The sequence below is a fragment of the Spermophilus citellus genome, assembly GCF_964194105.1.
Source record: "Spermophilus citellus genome assembly, chromosome: 2".
Taxonomy (NCBI): domain Eukaryota; kingdom Metazoa; phylum Chordata; class Mammalia; order Rodentia; family Sciuridae; genus Spermophilus; species Spermophilus citellus.
The window spans coordinates 1454175-1478141 of NC_138183.1; the positions used below are offsets into that span (position 1 = coordinate 1454175).

The window sequence follows — 23967 nt, forward strand, 5'->3', positions numbered from 1 at the left end:
GGAGCTGGTCAACTGGTATTTGGCCACCTCTGTACTACTCATGCACTCCCTGCCTCTGGACTGGTGATTTCTTCCTGTCAAGTGGTCCTTGCTCAAGCAGTTTGCTGATAGGTGATTAGGGTTCTCAGACTATGGCCATTTTTTTTTTTTTAAAGAGAGAGAGAGAGAGAGAGAGGGAGAATATTACTTATTTTTTAGTTTTTCGGCAGACACAACATCTTTGTTTGTATGTGGTGCTGAGGATCGAACCTGGGCCGCACGCATGCCAGGCGAGCGCACTACCGCTTGAGCCACATCCCCAGCCCAACTATGGCCATTTTTAATTGGCGCAGACTTCTCCAGAGTTTCAAACACCTGGAAGAACTGGCCACAGAGACAGCATAATCCTGGGATCTGTCAGGCAGCTCCAAAATGCAGGACCTGAAAGCCTATGTCCTGTGCCTGATGGCCTTCTCTGCCAGAAGGCCTGTAAGTGTCTCTGGCCTGCATGTCTCTTACACTGGTGGTCCCTGCCTGTTTTGCAGTTGCAGAGGAGATATCTAGAAAGAGCCATGGCATCATGCCTTCCCTGAGTAAACTTCCTGCAGGTCAAAGTCTGCCTGCAATCCTCAAGCCAAGAGACTGCTTCTGATCTCTGTCCCTCAGAGTTGTTAGCGGAGATGAGTGAAGTAGTGGGGAGTGGATCCTGGTCACTGCTGAATGTGCCGTCTCAGCTCAGTCATTGTTCCTTGTCAGGCAGAGTGAAGGAGTTTTGCCTCACAGGAGTAGGCTTTGTCACAGGGCGTGTTGCTGTAGACTTAGCAATGTACAGGAACGCGGTCCAAAAGCAAAAAGCTCCAACACTTTACATGTGCTTTCTTTTAGAAGTGTCTGAATACTGATCCTTTGTGGCTTTCTGGTGATTTCTTGGAAAACAGAATGCTGTGCCTGTGAACCTTTGCCCATTTAGCTGGCCCCTGGGCCCCTGGTTGTAAAGGCACACACCAGTGTGTAGGTGTGAGTCGCTGGCCATTCCTGGTGCTGTATAAAGCATGAGGACACTGACACTGGCTTTCTGTCTCCCAAGACATTGTGGACAAGGGGTGCAGCTTAGTGGTGGAGCAACTGCATAGCCTACACAGGGCCCTGGGTTCCATCCTTAGCACTGCAAAATAGAGACTTGGTTGTGATAAAACTCCAGGGCTATGCCACCTGGGAAGCTGGGCATGGTGATAGATTCTGGGCATGGTGGTAGAGAGCTTGTTGATTCAGAGCCTGTGAAGGGAGAGAGTGGTTCCTAGAGCCCAGAGGGAGCACACAGAGGAGAGCAGAGCTGGGTGAGCTTCTCACTTCCCAGTGTTCCTTCCACTTGCCCACCTGTAGGACCACTTGTAAAGTAACTTCAAGTGGGAGGAGGGGGCTCTGTGCCCTGGCAGACCTCTGGGACAGGCAAGGCCAGGCATCCACTGGGTGGTTTCATCCCTGTGTCACAGCCTAGAGGGTAATTTCCTCTTCTCAGCCTTGCTAGGGTGTGTGCACATGCATTCATGTATAGTGTTATGCTTACCTTGAGTGTTAGCCACCTACCTTCAGTGTTAGCCGTTCCCTCAGCCTGTTGGCTGGTAGCTGCAGGATCTGTGCACGGTCAGGACAGTCTTCTGTGGCAGTGTCCTTCCTGAAGGGTGGGCAGGTGGTGAGGTCAGCTGAGGAGGTGGCGTGCTCTTGGTTTGGCTCTGTGTCAGGCCACTTTTCTAGGACCACTGCTCTGCAGACGAATGTGATCACGTGTGGCCAACTAGACTGAGCAGCCGAGCAAGCAGAAGGGGATGGATGGCTGGACCTTGCTACTGGTGCTGTGCCAGCCAAGCAGTCAGACGTGGCTCAGTGACACTCCTGAAGGAGTATGAGAAAAGCCACATTAAAAAAAAAAAATGACTATTAGAATAGTCAAATACACTATTAAGTCCTTTTAAGAGTTCTAAAAGTATCAGAACCTATTATACTTGATCATTTGCTGAATCCCACCTTTCTGATAGAGTCAGGGTTGTGGCTTGGTTTATCCAAAGGAATGCATGCCAGGCTCTTCACAGTCGGTGCTCCCCAGGCCAGGGAGAGTACATGTGGCTAGTGATCTGCTGGCTAGTGAAATTGGCATTTTAGGTTGATCTTAGGCCCAGCGCTTTTCCCTTTTCCTTAGTACATCAAGAACTCTTACAGGATGAAGCACAAAGGGTTGTTTTTCTTTTGCTGAGCCCTGTTAGTGAATTTGCTGAGCTGTTTCAGTTAGCCACATGGTGGGAATCCATAATCTCATTCTCTGTTTTGGATCTTCTAATCAGAACATCCTTTTTTCTTTCTTTTGGTACTGGAGATTGAACCCTGGGGCTATTTGCTTTTATTTTGAGACAGGCTCTTGCTAAGTTGCTGAGGCTGGCCTCAAACTTGAAATCCTCCTGCCTCAGCCTTCCTAGTTGCTGGGATTACAGGCATGCCCCTGTATCTGGCAACCAAAGCACTTTGATGAATGTCAGCTTATGTACTTTGTATTGACTGCTGTCTTAGGTAATGTGGTTTTAACAGCTGTGTGTTTTTCAGGCAAGCATATCCTGAAGGGTACTATAATTCCAAGAGTGGATGGAGCAGTCAGAGTGATTACTATGCAAATTACTACTCGGGCCAGTATGATTATGGAGGTATGTGGAGGAATTGCAGCCACTGGCTGCTATGTTGTCAGAAGGCTGCTCCTTAGTGGGCAGCTGTGTCTGCACTGTGCTTTCCTGGATTAAAGGAGCTGACTTCCTTTTCAGTAGCTTATTTGTGTTTTCATCCATGAGCCAAGGTCATTGAAAGTTCTGTGCACCTGAAGGCACATGTGTCTTCACTGCAGCCGAGGGGGCTCTGTAGTATTGGTAGTGGTCCCTGATGTTTTAGAAGAGTGCAGTATCAGCAATTCTGGGCTGTCTTGTCCATTTGTGACTACTCTGTGAGCTGATGAAATGAAATTAAATAAAAACTCACTCTCTATTCCCACCAGTCATGTCTGTGTGCTCAGAGACCACCCAAGGCCTACCACTTGGCAGTGATGAACATAGATGGTGCTATCATGGCAGTTGGAGATGCTTTGCCACCTCTCAGGCAGCCTGGGTGGCACGTGGCCACCATTAGTAGCCCTGCTGGTTACGTCTGCCCTAGCCACATACTCCTGTGTTTTTAGGGCCCTGCAGCCTCTAGATAGTGCCCACGTGACCCACCCTTCCTGCTTCCAAAAGGGTTGTTTTGCTCCTTGAATGTGTGTTCCTGCTTTAAATAGACATTTTGTACACACTTGGCAAAAATGGTACATCCATATCCAGTTTGTTCATAGTGTTCCTTTTTGAAGTTGTTTTATTTTGGGGGGGGTTACTCATGGGTGCTATATCCCTGAGCCACATCCCCAACTCTTTTTATTTTTTACTTTGAGACCAGTTTTGCTAAATTGCCCAGGCTAGCTTTGAACTTGCATCCTCCTGCCTCAACTTTATGAGTAGCTGGGATTATAGGCCTGAAATTACCTTTTATTATTGAGATTATTTGTTAAAATCTTCTGGGTCATATTAGGAAGAAGTACTAGTAAAATCTAGACTCAGGGATTAACTATTAAACAGTGGCAGTTGGTTCTGGGGATAGAGCAATGGTAGAGTGCTCTCATGGCATGAGGTGTCATGGAGATAGGCAGGACACAGCCTTCTCCTCCAGAATCAGGGCTGCCACTGAGGGGTCTTCCCATCCCAGAAGGAGGCTGTGGTTTCTTGAGAGCCCTGGCACTTCCCCAGCCTGTGACAGTGCAGTTCTTCCATGAACTCTGGCTTTCTTTTGATCCCTGCATTCCTCACTTACAGATCCAGGTCGCTGGGATCGCTACTACGGTTCTAGATTCAGGGATCCCCGCACTTGGGACCGAAGGTACTGGTATGATGCTGAGTATGACCCACACAGGAAGGAAAGTTATGCTTATGGCGACAGGTGGGTAAAGTGCACTTGAGTCAGGAAGGCTGGCAGTATGCCGGGGTGTATGCTTACCCACCCACCCCCCATCCTCAGAGCTGGCCAGAGAGCTGTAGTTCCCGGCCTTTGGGGAGCACTGCCTACTGTTTCAGTCTTGGTCTCAAAGAGGGAGGCTGGGCCACACCTCTCTGGTGCTTCCAGCTCTGGGCTATGAAAGGAGAGCCAGTAGTGCCTGGCCAGTGGCTTAGAGTACTAGGGGGCTGGCTCTCTCTTTTTTTGGGTCCTTTCTTGTCTGTCTGACCAATAACCCAGAAAAGGGCCACACTTGAGATGCACTTGTAGTCAGGGTCTGAGTGTGACCTTGGGCCTGGCTTCTTGTGCCTGGTCTGCTATAATTAACATTCTTTAGGATGAGAAGTGTGCCCCGGTATTGAGGGGAGGGCGGGGAGCAGTGAGGGCCAGTAATTGCATGGTGTCCCAGTTTCCCTTCTCACTCCCATTCTCTGCCTTAACCCCTCTTTCCTTTAGGCCTGAGAAATACGATGACCACTGGAGGTACGACCCTCGTTTCACAGGTAGCTTTGACGATGACACTGAGCCCCCCAGAGACCCTTATGGGGAGGAGGTGGATAGGCGCAGTGTCCACAGTGAGCACTCAGCCCGGAGCCTGCGCAGCGCACACAGTCTGCCCAGCCGCCGCAGCAGTCTCAGCTCCCATTCCCACCAGGTGCGTGTGGGCAGTTCTGAGGACCCAGTTCCCTGGTGTAGTTGGATGGTGTGCCCACAACCTTGCCGGCCTCGATGGAACTCACTATCTCTGTTGCTTTCTTTTCCAAGAGTCAGATTTTCAGAAGCCATAATGTGACTACTGGTTCCTTCGAGGTCCCGCCTCCCCCAGGCTCCTTTCACGGCGATTATGCCTATGGCACCTACAGCAGCAATTTCGGCAGTGCCCATGGCTTTCCAGAGTATAGCTACCCTGCGGATACTGGCTGGCCTGCTGTGGATCAAGGTTTGTCTCAGCAGTTCAGAGGGTGATGGCCAGCTCCGAACCAGAATGAGGGACTCAGTTCTGAATGTGATGGAGATCCATGAGCACTTGCTCACTCAGCTCTCTGCAGCCTGAGGACAGCTCTGTCCCTTCCTATCTTGAGTGGCAGAGCTTGTTGCAACAGACCAGTCCTGGCCCCTGGATTGCAGTGTGGCTCTGGCTCTGAGAGCTGCCAGCCCATCTACACATGCGTTGTTAAAGTGTAACAGCCACTAGCCAAGCTTGGGTGGCAGCTCTCCATACCTCCGCACTGGCCCTGTGGGGGAGCGGTCTCAGGGAACTGTTCCCAGACTTGTGCCATGAGTCACACTCTAACCTTCTCTCCAGAGTCCTCGATTAAAAGCTGTGTCTTGAAAACACGCAGAAATATGTGCAAAGTTGTCAGGTGTAACAGTGCCTCTCTTTCTAGGGTAAAGCCTCACTTGAGTTAAGCCTCATTTCCTGCTTGAGGTGCTTGACTGCCGTTTCCGTTGGTTGCTCTGTGGCCATCACAGATGGAGAAGGAACTGGTCAGGGGAATTGGGAGCAAAAACTCTAAGAAGTGATGAGCTGATTGTTTCTTTTCTGATTTATTTACATGTAGTTCCATCAAGACCAACTTCTCCTGAAAAGTTTTCAGTGCCTCACATCTGTGCCAGGTTTGGTCCTGGTGGTCAGCTCATTAAAGTGATCCCCAACCTGCCTTCGGAAGGACAGCCTGCTCTGGTGGAGATCCACAGCATGGAGGTAATACCAGGGACTCAGCCAGCTCTGTGTGCCTCTGGTCTGACATCAACTGCCACTCAAGTCTCCACGAGCATGGCTGTGGGATATGTGTCCTCGGAGTCTGTTCTGTTTGCAGCTTCTTCCTCCCGGAAGGCAGCATTAGGCAGCTGTTTTGGGGTTGGACTTGGTTTTATTGTGTGTGCAGTTTTTGTCCTTAATCACACCTTTTGACTTTGGGGATGCTCATTTTATCACTTATTATCTGTAATGGATGGGGTGCTTCACGGACCAAATGGTGGTGGGGGGCTACTGTAAGGGAAGCTTGGTGGGGAAGGCCACCAACCAGCTCTATGGCCCTGAAGGCTCTCCTGTCACATGTTGGGAACCTGCATCAGTTCTCACTGTAGGAGGAAGTTCGCAGACTCCCGTCACAGCCATGAGAGCACCCGCTTTCTATGTGGGGGCTAGTGTGGTGCCATGCTGGGTGGGGCTGCCTGTGCAAGCTGCTCCCTACATCCCTCTCATTACAGACCTTGCTGCAGCACACGCCTGAGCAGGAGGAGCTGCGCTCATTCCCAGGGCCGCTTGGCAAGTATGTACCTTGTCAAGCATCACTCAGGTTCTACACGATACAGCTGCAAAGCTTGCCCCCAGGTCACTGACCTTGCTGGCACTTGACCTGGCACTTGCTCTTTTCCAGAGACGACACCCATAAAGTGGATGTTATTAATTTTGCCCAGAACAAGGCTACAAAATGTTTGCAGAATGAAAATTTAATGGACAAAGAGTCTGCAAGTCTCCTTTGGAATCTCATCATTCTGCTGTGCAGACAGAATGGGGTGTGTTACTTCTTAAGTCTTCCATGCCTGTCCTTGTTGGTCTTTGGTCTTAGGATCTGTTCCCCTGTTTGCATCCCAAGCTTGGGTTGGAGGCCTGCTGTGACATGGCCCCCTCAGGAGGGTCCTCTTAGTCGTGACCTGGGGAAGGAGAAGTGGGGGCGTCATCTGAGGTCTCAGTCCTAGGGGGCTATGGGCCCACCGTGTCTCTGGCTATATCCTAGCTGGAAAATTGGGTATGCAGAAACCTGGCGAGGACCCTCTCCTGACTGTATGGGATTGTCTTGTCATCCTGCTGGCAATTCTGTTGATATGAAAGCCTTTAGTTGGCTCTCTGTGCCATCTCTGTGCACCCCGTAGACCGTGGTGGGAACAGACATCGCAGAACTTCTGTTGCGTGACCACAGGACGGTGTGGCTCCCAGGGAAGTCACCCAACGAGGCTAACCTGATAGACTTCACTAACGAGGCCGTGGAGCAGGTGCAGGAGGAGGAGTCTGGTGAGGCCCAGCTCTCGTTTCTCACGGACAGTCAGACTGCCAGCACCAGCACGGTGGAGAAGGAGACAGAGCGGTTCCGAGAGTTGCTGCTCTATGGCCGCAAGAAGGTGAGCCATGGCTGTGCTTAGGACCGTGGGGCTTCTCGCATCCACCTGTTGGCTTGGGTGCTGGGCACTAAAGAGAGACCAGCCAGTCTCCCAGGAGCATCAGCAGCTCTGCTAGGGCACGGCAGCAGGTCCTCTATCAGACAGGGTGTCCCTGAGGACATTGGTGGTGTCTCCTTCCACACAGTGCCATGGTGAGAGCTTGATGGATGGGCGTGCGTTCTGCGTGCTGCTCTGCTTGCTGCGCTGCTGTGTCTCAGGGTTGGCAGGGTGTCGCAGATGAGCCTGCTCTCACCAAGTGAGGCCTCTGTCCCTAGCTCCTGCAGTGGACAGTACTGGGTGTTAGGAGGAGGTGCCGAGTGCATGGAGGACAGGATTGGGTTCTAGAGCCATGGAGGCACATTGGCACCCTGTCTGTGGGCTCTGGTTACATGAATGGAGGGAGGGGCTAGGATGATGGCAGTGGAGACAGTTTGGCCGCTCAGGAAGGCTGGGCCTAGGGCAGAAAATGTCCTGTACTGGAGGTGCTAAGGGTGAGAATCACTTTGAACTAGCCCATGGGGCCCCGCACCACTCAGAAACTTCATATTTTTGTTTTGGTGCTGGGGATCAAACCCAGAGCCCTGTGCATGGTAAGCACATACTCTTCCAATGGCTGTACTCCCAGCCTCCTAAGCTCTTTTTTTTGAGATAGGGTTCTACAGTGTTGCCCATGCTGTTCAAACTCCTGGGGCTCAAGTGATCCTCCCTCCTCAGCCTCCCAAGTATCTGGGACTACAGACACATGCCATCACTCATGGTGAAAGCTCGTATTTATTTGATCAACAGGATTTTAACTTCACAATTGAATGAAATTGTGTAACCTATTAGCATTTTATTATACTCACCTCTGTGGTAACATTTTTGCGTCCTAGCTGTAAATGCAAAATTATACTGCTGGTTGCTTTGGGTGCAGCGAAAGTGCATTCATGAAGGCACGGTGTTGTGAGGGTGTCCTTGGAGACTTGTGTGTCATATGGATTGAGGAGTGGGTGCTGATGTGGCCTTCCTTACAGTGCACAGGCTGGTCTGGGGTGATGCTGCCTTGGGCCCTGACTGGTATGACCAGTAGGCCTGTCTTCATGCTGCAGTAGAGAAGGCAGTATGCACTTACCAAGACTGTCTGCTGCAGGACCGTGAAACTAGGGAAACGGAATGTTGGTTTCTCTGTCCTCTAAACCGAGAACACAGTCTCCAATCTTCCGTCAGGGGGTAATAACACATGGCCGTCGCCTGTTTGTTGCAGTGCTGAGTTACTCTGATGGCTGTCATGAACCCTGACATGTGTTACAGGATGCTTTAGAGTCTGCAATGAAAAATGGCTTATGGGGTCACGCTCTGCTACTTGCAAGTAAGATGGACAGCCGGACACACGCCCGCGTCATGACCAGGTAGGGGCTCATCATCATGTTCCATCTGTGCCATGAGACTGTTCAGCATGGGCTCGGAGGCTTACCTGGCCCTCTTCCTTGAGTCATACTGCTGAGAGATGTAAAATTTTTTGTTAACTGGTGTTTTTTAATATTTTCCATCTTCACCTTCTGTACTTTTTATACTGGAGATATGTGTGTTTTCCCAAAGTGAGACCTCAGTCTGATCATTCAGTAAAAGGGCTAAGATTGGGCTTTGGTATTTTCAACAGAGCCAGAGTCAGGTCTTCCTCTTCTGTGTCTTGTTTAGGTTTGCCAACAGCCTTCCGATCAATGACCCTCTGCAGACTGTCTACCAGCTCATGTCTGGGCGGATGCCTGCTGCATCCACGGTGAGCACCTTCTCGCGGCTGTGCTCTCGCTGCATCCACCTCTTGCTCTTGCTTTCTCCCTGGGCTCAATTGTTAAGAGATGGAAGTGCTGCTCTTCTGAGGATGAGGGTTTGTTTGGTTTCTTCTAATTGTAGTGTTGTGGGGACGAGAAGTGGGGAGATTGGAGGCCACATCTTGCTATGGTTTTGTCCAACTTGAACAACAACATGGACGTCGAGTCCAGGACCATGGCTACGATGGGCGATACCCTAGGTGGGTCAGGTGTGAGGTAGGCTGTGGGCCGTGGTGCTAGGGACACCAGAGGCCTGGCATCCCAGGAGCCACAGGCATTCCCTTGGGTGGGTATATCTGTGTGATGCCTATTGGGAGCATTCCCAGGGACTGAGGGAAGCTGCTCTGTCTCTCATCAGCCTCCAAAGGCCTCTTAGATGCTGCACACTTCTGCTACCTTATGGCCCAGGTTGGATTTGGGGTTTATACAAAGAAAACTACAAAACTTGTCTTGATTGGATCAAATCACAGGTAAGGAATCAAGTAGATGTAGCAGTATGCTTTCCTTCACAAGGAAAACGTCCCTCTCCTTTAGTCTGGAAACGGCAGCCTTGTATCTTTGTCCCAGGGTGGGCCACTTCTGGGTAACTTGCCTCAAGGGTGGTTGTATGTGGCAGAGTAACAATTTCCTTCCTCAACAGTTTGCCATTTTTAAAGTTTGCCACAAACGAGGCTATTCAGAGGACAGAAGCCTATGAATATGCCCAGTCACTTGGGGCCCAGACCAGCGCCTTACCTCATTTCCAGGTAAGTGGGATGGGTGCCTGGTCCCTAAAAGCTTGTGGTGGTTGAGGTTTTTGAATTCTTAAGCAAATAATGGTGAGGGGTTTTGGATATCCTCTTGGAGAGATAAGATGGTTTGTGTTTTCCTCAAAAACTAAATGAAATGGCGTTGAGGGCTTTTTAATTTACATTTTGGTTCTTAAGATTTTATGTATCTATCATCTGTTTATGTGTCTACTTATTTATTTATTCATTTACCTGTTTGTACTGGGGATTGAATCCAGGAGTGTTTTATGACTAAGCTATATCCCCAGTCCTTTTTAGTCATTTTTTTGAGATGGCATTAGACTAAGTTGCCCAGGCTGGCAATCCTTCTGCTTCAACCTCCCAAGTGGCTGGAGTTCTTAATATTTAAAATATTAATAGAATCCTTGATTTCATATTTGAAATTCTACACTTTTTTTTTTTTTTTTTTTTTTTAGTCAGAGCTTTGTAGTTATCTGTTTTTAGCATGGGGTCTGTGTGGTCTCACACAGGAGAGTGTGTATGTATGTATGTGTGGACCTTAAAATACCTCAGAGGTCGGGGATTGGCACTGTGGTTGATGGCCTTGTGGGTGCTCTTTCAGTGGTAAACAAGATGTGCAGAGCAGTCCACAACTGGCGGAGTGGCATGGGAAGGGGTGGGAAGCCCCCAGGTTGCAGCCTTTCTTGTGTTCCAGGTGTTTAAGTTTATCTACTCCTGCCGCCTGGCTGAGATGGGGCTCGCCACGCAGGCCTTCCATTACTGTGAGGTGATCGCCAAGAGCATCCTGACACAGCCCGCTGCATACTCTGCAGTGCTCATCAGCCAGCTGGTACAGGTGGGTCTCCTGTGCTTCCCACTGGTGCTGTGCTGCCTGTAGGAGACCTGTGGGCACCCAGACATGGGAACAGGGAACGGTATCAGGAAGGGTGGGTTTGTGGCAGATGTCTGAACCTGCATTAGAGACTTAAGTTTTCTTGGAAGGTGTTATGTGTTCTGCAGTCTTAGCATAGGAGTTCTTCGGGTGCCTTGTTGCCAGTATAGAAACTCAGTGTTAAGCTTCAAAATAAGATGCATTTTGAGGGAGTTTGGTGTGGTGGTTGAGACAATGAGCTCAGTCAGCATCTGTCTGTTACTTGGCAAACCCTAGCTTCTGTACTGTCCTGTGGCGAGGTGCATGGCTGGTGGCCAAGGGCAGGAACAGAAGCCCTCAGACTCTCCTACCTTGTGGTGGCCCCCAGTGTTAGCACATCGGGGTGCTTCTTCTCCTTTGCAGCTCCATCTATGTGCTAGGGAATGTAATACTTAAGAAATTTGTTATTCTGGTAGTTTTTAGACCTATACCAAAGTACCAAGAATAACTAGTGAATCCCATATCCTCACCCCAGCTTTAGCAGGCTTGTTGCATCTATGCCCTGCTATGGTCCGTACTCTCAGCCAAGGCTCACACAGGTTCCTAGGTCTACTAAGCACTTGGATGGGGGCGTCATGTGCAGGATCAGGCAGAGTACTGACGCACCTGCCCCAGGTGTGGCACAGGCCTTGCTGGTCCACATGCTTGTGAGTTCGTAGGTCTTCAGACCTCACCCTTTTGTAGGCTCTATCTGATCACCAGTATGGTTGGTTTGGGGTGTCACAGGCACGCTGTTAAAAAGTGCCCATCAACATGATTCCAGAGCACTGTTCATTTGAAAACAATTGTGAGGGCTGGGAATGTGGCTCAATGGTAGAGTGCTTGCCTAGCATGTGCAAAGCCCCAGCAACATGCAAAAGCAAACAAAAAAAAGACCCAAAAATGGTTTTGCTCAGATCCCCTGACAGTGACAGGTACCTTGGCTTTGGTTCTAGATGTCTTCCCAGTTGCGCCTCTTCGATCCTCAGCTGAGGGAAAAACCGGAGGAGGAGTCCTTTATTGAGCCTGCCTGGCTGGTGCAGCTGCAGCGTGTGGAGAGGCAGATCCAGGTACAGTGCTGGCTTTTACAGCAGCACAGCCTCGTCCAGGACTTGGCACAGAGACTGGACAAGAGGGTCTGTGCCCCTGTGGTTGTTACCTGAAAAGTATTTGATCTCAACAGTGTAGGTGTAACAGCATGCATGTTGTTAGAATCTCCTCATTACTCAGGAAGGGCAGTGGGCAGTCCTGGGCTGCTGAGACATCATCCATATACCTGACTCTGTTCTCTTCAGGAGGGTGCTGTGCCATGGAATCAGGATGGGGCCGACCCCCAGGAGTGCCCCAGCACTCCAGGCTCTGAGGTGGATCAGTTGGATGCCCCAGTGCAGGGTCAGCCATCGGGGTTGGGTGCTGACCAGCCCCTGCTGATGCCGAGCACCGAGCCCTCCGGCCAGGGTGTACATCTGCTGGCCTCAGGTGGGACATGCAGCAGCCCGTGTGCCTGCTCTCTGGGGTCTGCTTCTGAACAGGGAACATCTGACTATGCTAGCAGGAGTTGAGACGTCTCATTATTCTGTCAGGAATTGAGATGTTGTACATTTCCAGGAGGGCTTTGGGGCCCCTCGGTTACCCGCTGGTTTCTCTTTATGCTCCTTCCCTTGGCAAGCCCTTGAGTTGCTGAGCTTTCCTCACTTGTCTGCCGAAAGCAACCCTCCTGCCTGGCCAGGCCTGTCCCCTGAACTCCAGCTGCCTCACCCATGTGCTTCTCTGGGAGGCTCAGACAGGGTCCTGTTGTGCCCTACCAGCAGCCTGAGGAAAAGGCAGCATTCTTCCAGGAGTTAGGGTCCATACCTTTCCCTTGTGCCCCATACCTCTGACCTAGATGACCTAGATGATCTTCTTGCCTGATCCCACCTCACCTGAGAAAAGACAGGTCCTCAGGACAGCCCACAGTCCTGCGGGCTCAGCCTGTAGCCCTGCTGATCTCACACGCTGCCCCCCAACCCTGTCTTCCAGTTGTACTTCTGTCTTGGGCTGCTGCTGGCCCTGCCATTCTGCCACCTGCCCTCTGCCAAATAGCCAGCCTACTCCATCTGTAGGCTCCCAACCCACCCTGCCAATTCCTTGGTGCTTGCTTTGTTATCTGACTGGGTCCCTCCATCAGAACTCTGCTTGGTTCGTTGTATCCAGGGCCCAGCTTGGTGCTGTCAGGCCCAGGCCCTACCCATGTGCAGAGTTGGGGGAGGTGTAAGGGTGAGTAGCCTGCTTGACTCCTGGCACAGGAGGGAGGACTCTGGGCCTGTGGCAGGCAGCCCCTCACCAGCCTGTCTTCAGGGTATGCTGTGGGTTGGAGCCTGTGCCCCACATCACAGCTGGGGACAGGTGCAGGCATCTGTTCTGCCCTTGGTCTCCCAGAAAGTGAATGCTCTGCTTTTTGTCTAAACACTGACACCCCTTGATAAAAGGAGTGAGGCTATGCAAATGAACCTGTAACAACTATGAGTGACATGCATTCAGCTCCCCCATGTGACCAGACCTCCTCTTCTCCATTGCCCCCTGCAGCTCCACAGATGCTCCCTGATGGCCAGCTGGCCCACTCTGCCAGGGTGCCGATGTTCCCAGTGTCACCACCCATAGGAGCCCTGGAGTCAGGTCCTGGCTGTGGACCCCCAGTGTCTGCAGTTGGCTTCCCAGAGCCCTCCAGACCTGATCCTGCAGCTTTGTACACGGGGCTGGGGTTGCCACCTGGTGTACCATCTCTCCAGGAAAGTGGCTCCCTGCTCCAGGAGACCAGAAGCCTGGACCCAGGTTTGTCTGCTGAGGTGCTGCTGTCCTGAGAGCAGCACCAAGGTGGCCTTGGTATTCAGGGGTGGTTGGTAGAGGAGACTGGACCAGAGCTCTAGAAGTTACAGGCCAAATGGGTTAAGGGTCTCTGCAGCAGGAGTGCTGCTGCTGGCTTCTGTCATGACTTGGCTGTGTCATGACATGAAGCATAAATGGCCACTCAGGGTACGAAGAAATGGCCTTGGCAGCTTCTCAGGGTCTGCCCCCAGGCTGTCCTTCTGTGTTCCTGTGGGATGCACAGGTGGACGTGGCAGACTTTGGTCTGGAAGTTGGATTGGTGGATCTCATCCCGCTCTGTGCCAACTCGTTTTGCCTATTTGAACAAAGGAAAACTTGGGCCTGGCTTTAAAGAACAAAGTAATTTCCCCGCATTGGAAAAGCCTTCAGTCTTGGTTTTCCCAGCAGAGTGGAGCCACAAGTCTCAGCTGGTGTGTGTGCTGTGCCGGCCCTGTTGCCCTTGTCCAAGCCTAGAGCTCACCCAGTTCTCTCTCTGCCTTGGCAGGAATGGTGCCACAGGATGTGCCTGTTGGGAATGTGTTTCCCAAGCCAAGTGAGGAGGACTTCGGTGGAAACTTTGCTGACCTGGTACTGTCCCCATCTTTTTATAATCACTTGTTCTCCATAAAGCTCACTGAGTAGGCACCTAGAGTCCACACTCTTCAGTAGCAAGTAAGAAGATCCTGAAGATTTTTGGAATTACTTGTTAAATTTTTATTAAAGACAAAGGGCTCCCAAATCACTTTAACCCTTAAAGTGTGAAGAGAGATGGAGACATTGGTTTTGTACAGTGTTGTTCCAACATTCTAGAAGATGAGCTTTTGTTCTAAGTTCTATTTTTTTTTTTTTTTTTTTGGAAGTGACGGGGCTTGTACTTGAGGCCCTGTGCATGTTAGGCAAGCACTCTACCAACTGAATTATATGAATTGTATCCCCAGCCCCTTTTGTTATAAGTTCTTGACTTGAAATATATCCTGTCCTTGGAACAGTAAAGCAAGGGTCCAGCAGTTTGGAAAGCAGAGTTTTAACCCAGGAGTGACTCTTTTTTTTTGGGTACCAGGGATTGAACTCTTGGATATTTGACCACCCACCAAGCCAGATCCCAGCCCTATTTTTTTTTTAAATAATTATTTTTTGTAGTTGTAAATAGTACCTTTATTTTATTTATTTGTTTTTATGTGGTGCTAAGAATAGAACCCAGGGCCTCATGTGCTAGGTGAGTACTCTACTGCTGAGCCACAACCCCAACCCCCACAGCCCTATTTTGTATTTTATTTAGAGACAGGGTCTCACTGAGTTGCTTAGTGCCTTCCTTGTGCTGAAGATGGCTTTAAACTCGTGATCCTCCTGCTTTAGCCTCTGAGCTGCTGGGATTACAGGAATGTGTAACCATTCCCAGCATCAGGAGTGACTTTTAAAGGTCTTGTCTTAACACACACACTGCCTGGCTCTGCCTGGGCTTGTCCTCAGTGCAGCCACTGCTTCTTCCAGCTCATGTGGAGTGCTGGAGTGGCTTGCTCCGTGTAGCTGCCACTTCAGAGCACACAGAACTGGGCTGCTCTCACCCTTTCCCCTGCCTGGTCCATTTGGTGGCCTGCCTCACTTGGTTCCCCCGAGGAACCTGAGGAAAGCTAGCTTCCCTTTCGCCTTTGAACAGGGCTCCTCTAGGACAGCACAGGATGCAGAGACTCCTCCAGCCTGGGATCCCACCAGCTCAGCGTCAGCACAGTCTGCTTCTTCTCTGTCACCTGCTTCTGAAACAAAGAGGCCTGCACATGTGGCCAGAAAGGAGACCAAGGAACCCAAGAAGGTATAGTGCAGAGCTACCTACCACACTGTCCTGCTGGGCAGGGAACCTGGCCTCTCGGAGGCAGCTTTCTTCAGATGTTGGAGCAAGGAAAAGGTGTTTGCTTGTGTTTTAATTAAAGTAACACCTGGAGTTCTGCTCTTGAGATGCAGCATGCACGCCATTGAGCGTAAGGCACACAGCAGCTGAGTGAGGGTCTTGTGTGTGCGTGTGAGGTATGTACCACATGGTCAGTGAGGGTGGCTGAGGTCCCCAGAGTGCCCTTGTGGTTGTCACCTGTCAGAGCAACCCCAGAGCATGACTGGTAGGAGTGGGGCAATAGTCTCCACCTTCTGGGTGTTGTGTGATAGCTCCTGTCATATGTGCTGTATCCTGTCACCCTTCTTCTCAGTAATGGATGTTTGGATGGTGTTTGTTTTGGGGTCATTGTAAATAGAGCCACATGAATGCTCTTGTCTGTCCCTGATGTCACTGTACTTGCTTCTCCTGGTGTCTCCCCTTGAGAGGAGAGTTTAGGCTTCAGGGATGCTGCTGAACGGCTTCCCAAAGGGTGGTGCCAAGTCCTCTGCTCATGGTGGTAGAGAAGTGTTCCAGCAGTGCTTTGGCTCTCCAGGCCTTTGGCTCTGGCATCCTGCTGGGTTGCGGGAGCTTCGCTGTAGTCCACTGGCCTCTCTGAGGAGCACCTTGCATGTGTTTTACCCTCTCCTTTTTCACCCTGCCCTTTTTATGGTGCTCATTCCAGTCTTTCTAGTGGGGCATCTTAGTGACTTGTGGGAGTCCTGCCTGCACCATGGTGCAAGTCCCGTATTAGGTACATGTGTGTGAATGTCCCCTCCAGGGGGTAGAGAGCTTCTGTGCTCCTGATGGTGTCCTCCCAAGAGCAGGGTGGCATTGTTTTCAGAGGGTTCCGTTTGGCAGGACTTAACTTGAGTGGCAGGTGTTCTGAACATGAACACAAGTGATCAAAAGATGAATGGAAAGACAAAGCGCAGTGCTTTGCACGGTTTCTCAGTGAGCAGGCAGTGACAGTGCCCAGGACAGGTTGTCTCTGGGACTGCTGGAAAAACAAGACCGGAAGTGTCTCTGGCTGCACTGCTTTTCTCTGCTTTTCATTTGGGTTTCTTTTGGGGTGCTAGAGATGGAACCCAGGGCCCTACACGTGCTAGGTAAGCTCTACCACTAGCCATGCCACAGCTCTGTGTGTATGTGTGTGTGTGTGTGTGCACGCGCACGCGCATGCACGCACACACCAGGGACTGATCACAGAGACACTTGACCACTGAGCCACATCCCCAGCCCTTTTTATTTTTATTTTGAAGCAGGGTCTCACTGAGTTCTTAGGGCCTTGCTAAGTTGCTGAACTTGTGTCTTCCTGCCTTAGCCTCCTGAGAGACTGGGATAACGTATGTTCAACCACTCCTACCCAGTCCTTTTTAATAGAGACAAAGTCTAGCATGTTACACATTAATTACATTGCCTCTCACCCAAATTCCCTCCACCTGGGAAACCAAAGGGCCTTTGTTTTGAGGCCGTCTTGTCTGCTGTTCACTCCTCAGGTAGAGAATGTCCAGGACTTTGTTCATCAGGGTTCAGATGCTTAACCTTCCCAAAGGGATATTGTTTTGGATTTTATTTAAGATACACATGGGGATTGGGGCATGGCTCAAAGGTGAGCACTTGCCTAGCATGTGCAAAGCCCTGGGTTCCATCCCCAGCATTGTAAAAAATGTGTGTGCGCATGTGCATGCGTGAACACAGCATCCCAGCCTCTTTGTGCACAGTTCCATGCACTAAAAGTACGTGCACACTATAGCACACGCTGTGTCCTCCATCTTCCCAGACTGAACAAGAGTCCTCACGGCCCTCAGCCTCTATCTCAACCCCAACCTTCTGTCTTTTCTCTGGGCCCTACTCCTGGTGACCTCACATAAGCGGATGGCATGGTGTCTGTCTTTTGGGGCTGGTCTTGTTTCACCAAGTATGGTGTGCTCACGGCTGTTCTGGTGGCTTTATCTTCAGAGTGAGTCCTGGTTCTCTCGTTGGCTACCTGGGAAAAAAAGGACAGAAGCTTACTTGCCAGATGACAAGAACAAGTCGGTGAGTCTTGCAGTGATAGCATGGTGGAGTTGTGCCTGTTGCGGGCTGCACAGTGCTTTTCAGATTCAGAGCAGGCTTGAGAGAAGCATCCTCAGTGATGAGACGCTGATGGTTTGACTTTTCACTCTGCTGTTTTATTTTTTGTCTTTACTTTCTAAATCCTGGTAGATTGTTTGGGATGAAAAGAAGAACCAGTGGGTGAACTTGAATGAGCCAGAGGAGGAGGTAGGCTGTGATTTTTGAGTGTTTGCTATGAGGGGTGGGTGCTTGTTTGCTCCTTGATACTCTGGCATGTGGGTCTTCCTTTTGAAGAGTCCTGAGTGGATTTCTGAGCTGTTTCTCCCTCTGCAGAAGAAGGCTCCACCCCCACCTCCAACATCGCTGCCCAGGGCTTCACATGTGGCTCCCCCTGGGCTTACAGGCCCTCCCACAGCCTCCGTGAACATGTTTTCTAGAAAAGCAGGTAATGACCACAGCTGAAGTCAAGGAGTCTGTGTGGTGCACTGTCCTGCAGAGCTGAGCTGTTGCAGTGTGCACCAGCGGGGTGTCTGTCCCAGTGCTTTAGAGAAGATGAGTTTTATGGAGAAGAATCTTTGAGGGGAAGAGTCTAATTCTCCAGTGCAAAGCATCAGCATTGATAACCTATGGGCAGAGGTGTCCCATGAGTCAGAAACACAATCTAGAGCTGTGTGCGGTGGCAACAGCCTCTAATCACAGCTACTTTAAGGCCAGTCTGCGTGACTTAGTGAGACACTGTCTTAAAATTAAAGGTGGGGGTGCAGCTCGGGTAGAGCTCTCCTAGGTTCACTCCCTAGCACCAAAAAAGAAAAACAGAAACGTAACCTATGTGATGTTGTGAGTGGAGCAGGCACTTGCTGCTGGGCAGGAGCCAGCCCAGTCTGCTCTTGGGGATGCCCTCCTCAGAGGGTCCATGCTCACTCTGATATACTTGGAAGGCAATAGCTTAGATGCTGGAAACTGCCTGGGCTGCCTGCCTAAATCTGCTTTTCCCACCCCTTGGCAGGCGGATCCAGAGCTCGCTATGTGGATGTGTTGAACCCGAGTGGGGCCTCGCGGGGTGAGCCAGCTCCTGCTCCTGCAGATTTCTTTGCTCCGCTTGCTCCCCTGCCGATTCCTTCTAACCTGTTTACACCAAGCCCAGGTAGGCAGCAAGGGTGTGAGCGGGTCCACATTAGCCCTCTGGTCCCTGACCTCTGACACCACCCTCTAGAAGCAGGACCCACTCAAGGTCATGTTCTCCATGCTCTGGCCTCCCTTCCATGGGGGCCCCACTTGGACTGGAGCTCATGCCTTTGGGTTATAAAAGATGCCTCGGATCGGGGTGGGGTGATGGCCTCATGCCCCCTCTCATTCACAGATGCCGAGGAACCACATCTTGCAGAAGGAGCTGGCAGGGTAGGACCAGGGCCAGCTGGGGCTCAGGCCAATTTAGAGCCCACCACAGAACCCAAGGTAGGCAGAATGCCATGGGAAGGTGGGAAGGGACTTGCAGGATGATGGCCCCATCCTGCCACACAATGCCCCCTCTATGAGTCAGAGTCCAGAGCACACACATGAGCATGTTTCGACTTAGGTGAGATCCACAGGAAGTGCAGGGTGGCAGCCAGGAGCTGGGAGCAGCAGGCAACAGCTTCCCTTGGGGAGGGTGAAGTGGCTGTGGACGTGTTGATGCACTGTGTGTGCTCAGAAAGACCTCAATTCTTGGAGTGGGTAATTGCCCCATTTCCTATTTCCTGGGCAGATGTTAAAAGCTCTGCAGGGGTCACTCCCTGGGTCCTGACTCCCTGCTATAGACTGGATGCACCCAGGGAGGAGAGGAAGGGAGCACCTGGCACAAAATTCCTTCTGGGGCCCAGGCTTGGCCAGCTCGTGTGCATTAACCAGTGGCCCTTTCCTTTGAAAATGCACACGTGCACAGGGAAAGGCAGCTTAGGGTCTGAAGTGTAGAAAGTTTGTTCCTGGAGGGGCACTTGTGTGGTCACCATGTTGTGGGAGCTCCAAGGAGGGCCTTCCTCCACCAAGGCCTCCTTGGAGTGGCACGGAGGTGTAGGCTGAGGGCTGGACGATCCCCAGTGCCACGCCAAGCCAATGGTTGGTCGGTCTGTTCCTTCGTTCGTTCGTTCTTTCTCTCTCTCTCTTTCTTTCTTTCTTTCTTTAAAAATATTTTTTAGTTATAGTTGAGCATAATTATTTTGTTTATTATTTTTATGTGGTGCAAAGGATTGAACCTGCTTCACCTCTCTAGAGCCTTAGTTGCCCCTCTGTGATGTGAAGGTGACAGTAGTACCAAAGTAGCAGCTCACACATGCTAGGCAAGCACTCTACCGCTGAGCCCCAGCCCCAAAGCTTGTTTCTTAACAAACACTTTAGATTGAAAGAGGGATTTTAAGCTAGCGGGCATCTTCCCTATCTGAAGCACATTGTTTCTGGTGGCCTCAAAGCTTTGTGAAACTGAGCTGTAGCTTGGAGCATGACTGCCTCTGGTATGTTCTTGTTGTTGGCAGCACTTGCACTGCAGCTCAGGGACTCACCATTGCACGGAGTGAGCCAGCTTGCAGACCAGGTTCTGTGGCTGGCAGTCCTCTTTCTCCAGATCTCGCTCTCGTGGCCTTGCCTTTGGCCTGCCCGTGCTGGGCTGCTCTGGGCACCTGTGACTGACACACCTGGTCCTGCTCAAGCACTACTGACCAGGGATGAGTGTTCCTTTGGCTGCCCGGCCCTCCTGGTTAGCTGTCCAGATACCCCCACGACAAGACCCACCCCACGGTGTGGGGAAGCTTGAACACGCTTTGTGTTCTACTTCTTCTGCACTGGCTTTCCAGAGAGTTGGCCTCAGCCCTGGCTGCACTGACCAGGATGCCTGCCCTCGGAAGAAAGATGGCTTCTTGCTGGTGAGGTGTGAGGAAGTCTCCTGCCATCTGTGGGAGTGTAGCCCTCCTGGCCATTGTGCGGCTGGTCTGGGGAGGTGGAGGAATGCTCCACCTTCAGTGTATGTTGAGAGCCAGGCTCACTCTTGTCACAGAGGCTCAAGGGACATTTTGGCTGCACATGAGACCCTGGATTCTGCTCATGCTCCACCTCTGCCAGCTGACGGGCCACCACCAGCAGCCTCTCGGGGCTGCGCTCTGTGTGTCTTCTAAAGTTCAAAGCATTGCACTCTGCATGTTGCTTTTGTTTTTGCGATAGCCCTGTGAGCCATCCAGTAACGACACCCAGTGTTGCCAGTACTGTCCCTGTTCTGCTCCTGTGGCCTGTTTGAGAACATTGGCAGTCCTTCCGAAGAGTGGCCCGTGTCTGCAGCTGGACAGCAACTGCTGTGTAGTCCTGCCTTTCTGAGGTGACTTCTCTGTGCTTTGCAGGCTCCCGCTGACCACTGCTCTGCAGGGAACCCTCCCAGTGGAACTGTGCCCTTCTATAGCCCTTCCCAGTTGGCACAGGTGAGTGACCTTTGCCTTTCCTGGAGACGGTCCCAACTGGCCTGTTGGCTTGTGACCCTGGCTGCATAGTGGAGGCCTCTCTTCTTCCCAGACTCTCAGAGTTGCACAGCACAGGTGTGAGGAGGCAGCTGCTCCCCATCCCATTGTCCCTCTCTTCCTTGGTTCTCTCAGGACTGGTGTCTGGCCCCTTTTCTCCTGAGCTGTCCTGTGTCATTGCTGCTGGGCTCTTCAGGTTCAGTGCTTTCTTTCGGCCTGCTGCTCAGGAGTTTAGGGTTTGTCTCACCCCCAGCCCACCTGGAACTCTTGCCCTGCACTGGGTGGACCACAGGAAGCACTGTGTTCCTTCCCTGGGTGCTGGCCTGTGGTATGTGGCTTTCCCAAGTTCAGTCCTATGTGTCTATGGCACTGCTGTCCTGGGCTGAGTCTGGCCTCTGGGCAGCAGGCTCCCATGGGCCCTTTCCTGCCTCATCCTGGGATGCAGACCCTGGAGCTGGAGCCCCTGGTTTGGCGTCTTTCACCGTTGCCCTCTGCTCCACCCCTTTGTCTGGGGGTGCTGTCGGGGCACTTTGCAGCCCGGGTGCCTTTGCCCTGGTGGTTGGGCTGTTGGAATTCCTGACAGTTTCTTTAGAATCTAAGGTGTTCTTGCCATTTTCTGGTGCCCACTGTTGGGATTCCAGGGTCTTCATCCTTTCTGAAGCTTGAAGGGAAGTGTGTGCCCTCCGGGGCCTCTAGCTCTGTGCTGAGGGTGCCTATGCTGTGGGCTGGACCCCCCGGTGTGCTGGCCTTTGTGTGCCTCCTCCAGGGAAATGTTCAGAAGTACTCTTTGATTTCTTTGCCTCTGTCTTCTCTCCTCTCTCCAGTCTCTTGCCTTGGAGTGTGGTCTGGCTGCCATTTCAAGGGGAGTGCGATAGGGGAAGAGGTGTGGGTAGGCATCTTGGGATTCCAAATGCAAAGCTCACCTGGCTTTGTTGTCAACTGGCCACCTGGCCCATGGGCTCTTGATCACATTTGTCCTGCGGGGTGCTAGTGCTCCCTTGATGGCCCTGTCCAGATGAGGTTGTGACCCCCCAACACTGCTGCGTCCCCAGTTACATTTGCATCTAGCTGCTTTCAGCTTCAGATGATGTCACTTCCTTCTCTTCTTTTCACTTCATCTTGTACTTGCCTTGTAGCTTTGCCCCGTCCCTTGCCTTTGGTCCAGCAGGTGTCAAAGAGGGGGAGGAAGGTCTGCTCTGCCATTGGTGCCTGGTGGCCTGCTCCATGTGTAGTAGGGAAGACACCAGCCACTGGCCACCACTCAACTCACCACACACTCAGCTGTGCCAGCTCTGCAGAACTGGCCTCAGGTCTCGTGGCCCTGACAGAATGAGCCACTGTGGAAAAAACCCTCTGTATATTCTCATGTACCAGGAATGACCAAGTGCAGCCACCAAGGCCTTCAGGGTGGTGGGTGGATGCACAGTTCCCCAGTTAGTGTCCATTTGATCTGAGTCAGCAGTCCCTGTGGCTCGTCCCACTAACCGGCCTCCTGCTGCGTGGCCCCTGGTGCTGCTTGTCCTGGAGGTGGGCACACAGATCAGTGCTGTTTGTTCTGTTCCAGGCCTCCACCAGCTCAGGGAGCTCAAGGCCAGGGAGGATTGGCCAGAGGAAATACCCGGCACTGAACTAGAGTCATCCCCTTTTGGATTTGCACTTGGAACCCTGAGATGACTGTTCTCCACCAAGAACTGGACGGACTGCCTAGGGTCTCCTGCCCCCAGTGGACATGGCAGTACCTCAGAGCCGGTCATACTGTGCATCTCCTCCTTACCGTCCATCTCTATGAATTATTGCAAAATTAATTCCATGGTTCCTTTCAGATGCTGGATAGAGTGAATCTGATTCATTTTTACATGAAAGCACGGTGTTCCTTTCCTAGTTGCTTAGGGTGATCTGAGAATGTGACGCTCTGAGCCTCTTGAGCACATCCCATGAAGCAAGGCTGGATGGGGGTTGCCACATGAGGCGATCGATGCTCCTGGGAAACCAGGGCCTTGCTCCAACCACCTGACAATTATTGCAAATGAACCTACAATTCCTTGAGGATGTTGAGAAAAAAGACCTAAGAGGAGCCTCGGCCCCGCACCTTACAGGTGCTCACAGCTGGGGAGACAGGTTCTGACTGCAGAGTGCATTTCTCTCTGGTAATGAAGATATTTCCAGCCTAATTGGGATGCCTGACCTGGTCACTAGGAGGAGCCCCAAAGAGCTGATGTAACCAGCCAGTGTGGGTCTCCCTGAGTGTTAGCTTGCACAGATACCTGGCCAAGGAGCTGTGCAGGCTGCACCCATGTGCCGTGCCCCTTGGTTGGTGTGCACCAACCAAGTTGGTACATCTTGAAGGGAGGGGCTTGGAGTTTTCCCGACAGACCTCTGGAGCCTTGGTCTCTGCCCCAAGTGGAGACCTTCAGCAGCTTCAGGCCCACCAGGCCTCCCACTCTTCCCAGACAGCTTTAAGGCTTCACCGACTGTTCTTAAAACTCCTTATTCTTGTTGATCTAGAGACTGAAGGAAAGGGGAGATTTAAATATTTATAAAAATCAGTAGGTAATAATTTGGGTAGGTTCTGCTGGGGGAACATAAACGGTTTGGCATTTTTGAGTTTAAGTGTAGAGTTTGTAGAATGTGGAATTAGCACAGCCCTTCCCAGTTTTCTGGTTTACTTCATCATCTAGGAAAGACCCCCAGAAAGTTTCCAGACTGCTTCCCAGGCCAGTGTGCCTGGACCCACCAGTTCCCACCACTGAGAGGTGTGCCTGCAGGGACGGACCCTCGCCCTCCAGAGCATCCCTGCTCAGGATGTGACTGCCTGCCACTTGATCCAGGAAGCTCCCTCCGAGGTGGGAGCTGCTATTTTTCCTAAATGCAAATTGTTAAATAAACTATTTTGGGCTCTCAAGTACCTTTTGTGGTTTCCTGTGTTTGCTGAGAGATTAGTGTGGAGACACTGGGCCTGGGGCGTCCCATGGGTGCTGCTCCGGTGCTCCGTCGTCGCTGCCTATCCGTTTGCCCGCGGCACCCTCCCTCCGGCGGGCGTGGTCCTCCGGCCACCAGGGGCCGCTGCTGTGGCGCT

At 51.6% G+C, this 23967-nt stretch overlaps 1 protein-coding gene across 6 annotated transcripts in view; it reads left to right on the forward strand.

The window, feature by feature from the left end:
* SEC16A (SEC16 homolog A, endoplasmic reticulum export factor) overlaps positions 1–23790 on the forward strand; it is a 33725-nt gene extending 9935 nt beyond the window's left edge. For 3 of the 6 annotated variants that reach the window (XM_081278905.1, XM_081278909.1, XM_081278906.1), the window contains 26 exons: positions 2575–2672; positions 3858–3981; positions 4492–4690; positions 4801–4975; positions 5598–5740; positions 6250–6311; positions 6420–6558; positions 6916–7161; positions 8491–8588; positions 8878–8959; positions 9094–9211; positions 9370–9481; positions 9652–9757; positions 10455–10595; positions 11606–11719; positions 11945–12128; positions 13215–13460; positions 13999–14081; positions 15151–15303; positions 17320–17397; positions 17566–17622; positions 17749–17860; positions 18422–18559; positions 18776–18870; positions 20778–20855; positions 23570–23790. In XM_081278905.1, the coding sequence (XP_081135031.1) occupies positions 2575–2672; positions 3858–3981; positions 4492–4690; positions 4801–4975; positions 5598–5740; positions 6250–6311; positions 6420–6558; positions 6916–7161; positions 8491–8588; positions 8878–8959; positions 9094–9211; positions 9370–9481; positions 9652–9757; positions 10455–10595; positions 11606–11719; positions 11945–12128; positions 13215–13460; positions 13999–14081; positions 15151–15303; positions 17320–17397; positions 17566–17622; positions 17749–17860; positions 18422–18559; positions 18776–18870; positions 20778–20855; positions 23570–23641 (3253 nt within the window). In that variant the 3' untranslated portion in view covers positions 23642–23790. Of the gene's footprint in view, positions 1–2574; positions 2673–3857; positions 3982–4491; positions 4691–4800; positions 4976–5597; positions 5741–6249; positions 6312–6419; positions 6559–6915; positions 7162–8490; positions 8589–8877; positions 8960–9093; positions 9212–9369; positions 9482–9651; positions 9758–10454; positions 10596–11605; positions 11720–11944; positions 12129–13214; positions 13461–13998; positions 14082–15150; positions 15304–17319; positions 17398–17565; positions 17623–17748; positions 17861–18421; positions 18560–18775; positions 18871–20777; positions 22290–22325; positions 23417–23569 lie in introns of those variants that run through there. The other 3 variants (XR_014020384.1, XM_081278908.1, XM_081278907.1) reach the window with 3 other exon arrangements.
* The last annotated feature ends 177 nt before the right edge of the window (positions 23791–23967 follow it).